This window comes from Perca flavescens, chromosome 22 (assembly GCF_004354835.1).
Source record: "Perca flavescens isolate YP-PL-M2 chromosome 22, PFLA_1.0, whole genome shotgun sequence".
NCBI lineage: Eukaryota > Metazoa > Chordata > Actinopteri > Perciformes > Percidae > Perca > Perca flavescens.
The window spans coordinates 24,523,704-24,526,203 of NC_041352.1; the positions used below are offsets into that span (position 1 = coordinate 24,523,704).

Below are 2,500 nucleotides of genomic sequence, written 5' to 3' on the forward strand. Positions count from 1 at the left end.
CCTCTTCTCTACAATAACCTCCAGTACATCCTGGTTAAGACCAATAACTGAACCAGCTCTCTTGATTAACTTGTTTATCCTATTTTTGTCCTCAACAGATATACTGCCTCCCCAGCACAGTACAGCATAAAAAAGTACGCTAGCCAAAATCCCTTGATAAAAAACATTTAAGAGCTTTGTGCTGATGTTGAATGATCTAAGTTTTCTCAAAAAGAACAATCTCGACTGAGCCTTCTTCATTAGGACATTCGTATTCTCCTTCCAGTTTAATTTTTCGTCCAGGTATATACCTAAGAATTTATATGACTGCACAATATTAAATTCTGTTCTAATACTGTTAAATTCTGCGGTGTGCTGATGAACAGTTGAGTTCAAACTAAAGGTTACACCTGATAAAACATTCAGCAGTTTACATCAGATTCTAGGTCAGTTCGGGATGATTTGGGGAATTTCACTTTTAGGTTTTGTCCCCAAATGCAACAATGAAGAGGTCTTAGGTTTACAGTGGTGGAAGAAGTACTCACATTTTTAGAAATACCACAGTATAAAATGACTCAATTTAAAAGAAAAAGTACAGAAGTGTTATTACCAAAATGAACATAAAGTATCAAAAGTAAAAGTACTCGTTATGCATGACTCCGTTCGTGGTGTTATATAATTATGGAATATATTAAATATAATTTCTGAGAAAAAAATAACGCGTTAAAAATAATCCATTCCATATTGACCTTTGACCCAGAGCCGTTCTAGCCACCATTCGACTGTAAGATGAAGGAGGGAGACGAGAACGTGCTGCCTGGATCATTGATTGGAACATTTACTTGTAAAAATCTTCTTAATCTGGTGCCCCTGGTATGTCTGCTCTTCTCTCTGATGCTCTGAAACGGACGATACAGGCAACACTATACTCGACAGCAGCTAACGTTAGCCTACCGCTAGCTAGTAGCTGGATTAAAAATGGTTAAAATGCTAACAGCTAACGCTAAACGGTGTGAAGTTTGACTGTGTTTCACTGTAGAGGATTCCAACACCGAGATATAACCGTTCTCTTAATACATTCATGGATATAACCATAGATATAGAACATGTGAACAGAGTATGTAATTAATTCGATTACATTTTTTAATCGATTGACAGCCCTAAATATAATTTTTTTTTTTTTTTTTTATTAGAGCTGCAAAAATGTATCGATTAGTTTGATTTGAAAGTATTTATTTCGAATACAGAACAGAAACAGCTGATAATCAATTAGTCAGTTTGATTTTCTTTAGAAAAGAAGGTAAAATGTGTGTTAAATGTGAATATTGTTCTAGTGTCTTCTCTCCTCTGGGACAGGAAACTGAATATCTTTGAGTGGGGGACAAAACGAGACATTTGAGGACGTCGCTGTGATTTGCTGGACAGTAGAGCCACTGTTTGTGTGCTCGTCTCTCTCTCTCTCTCTCTCTCTCTCTCTCTCTCTTCTTTCCCCTAATTAAGGACATCAAATGATCAGGATCAGGAAGAGGGAGCCTCTTAATTACATCACACATACACACACACACACGCACGAACACACACACACACACACACACACACACACACACACAGAGACTATGAGAATGCCAAAGAGTTGGGGTGAATCCAAAACCAATGAAACAAATACTAACAGCCTGCAAACGACAATCTGTAAAACAGTGTGTGTGTGTGTGTGTGTGTGTGTGTGTGTGTGTGTGTTTGTGTGAACTGTACCTGAAACTGCCTGTTCAAAATGTGAAATAAAAGCGTCTTCATCGCGCTCCTCTCCTGTCAAAACGGCGTCACAAACTGATTCCCTGTCAGGCTTATTGCTGCACACGGCACCGAGGGAAACACACACACACACACACACACACACACACACACACACACACACACACACACACACACACACACACACACACACACACACACACACACACACACACACACACACACACACACACACACACACACACACACAGGCCCTCCAGCTGTTCACCGTGGCGATTAAAGCATGTCCTGTCATTGTTTCCCTGGCAACAACATCTGCACAGGAAGGCACACATCTGTCCTTGAATCCTAAACAGCCTAAGTCACTGCAGGGGACAGACAGGAAGTCACATGACACACTTTAAATCATTAACTGAACTTCTTCTGCTGTGTGTTTGCGTGAAGCATCACATAATATGAAAAGGGGGTCCATGGTGCTGTGATTTCCCACAGGTCTGTTAATGCATCATCTGTGTAATCAACAGGAAACACTTGTAATAGGTGATAAAGATTATCACATATTAAACAAAACAAAATGTCTGCAGATCTCAGAGAAGAGGAGAGGAAGATCACAGGAACTAAAAGGAGAGAAGAGGTAGGAAAGAGGAGGGGAAAAGATGGAAAATGGAAAGGAGAGGTAAGAAAGAAAAGGAAAGAGAGGAGAGTAGAGGAGACAATGAGAGGAAACAAGGAAAGGGGAGGAGAGGAGACAAGGAGAGGAGAGTAGAGG

General features: G+C 40.0%; 1 protein-coding gene across 2 annotated transcripts in view; it reads right to left on the reverse strand.

The window, feature by feature from the left end:
- Positions 1-2,500, reverse strand: part of rps6ka3b (ribosomal protein S6 kinase, polypeptide 3b) — a 61,443-nt gene that overhangs the window by 41,181 nt on the left and 17,762 nt on the right. The window contains exon 1 of one of the 2 annotated variants that reach the window (XM_028569401.1): positions 1,732-1,846. The exons of the other annotated variant lie outside the window; for it this stretch is intronic. Coding sequence (XP_028425202.1) covers positions 1,732-1,773 — 42 coding nt within the window. The 5' untranslated portion in view covers positions 1,774-1,846. Of the gene's footprint in view, positions 1-1,731; positions 1,847-2,500 lie in introns of those variants that run through there. 2 annotated transcript variants of the gene reach the window in all.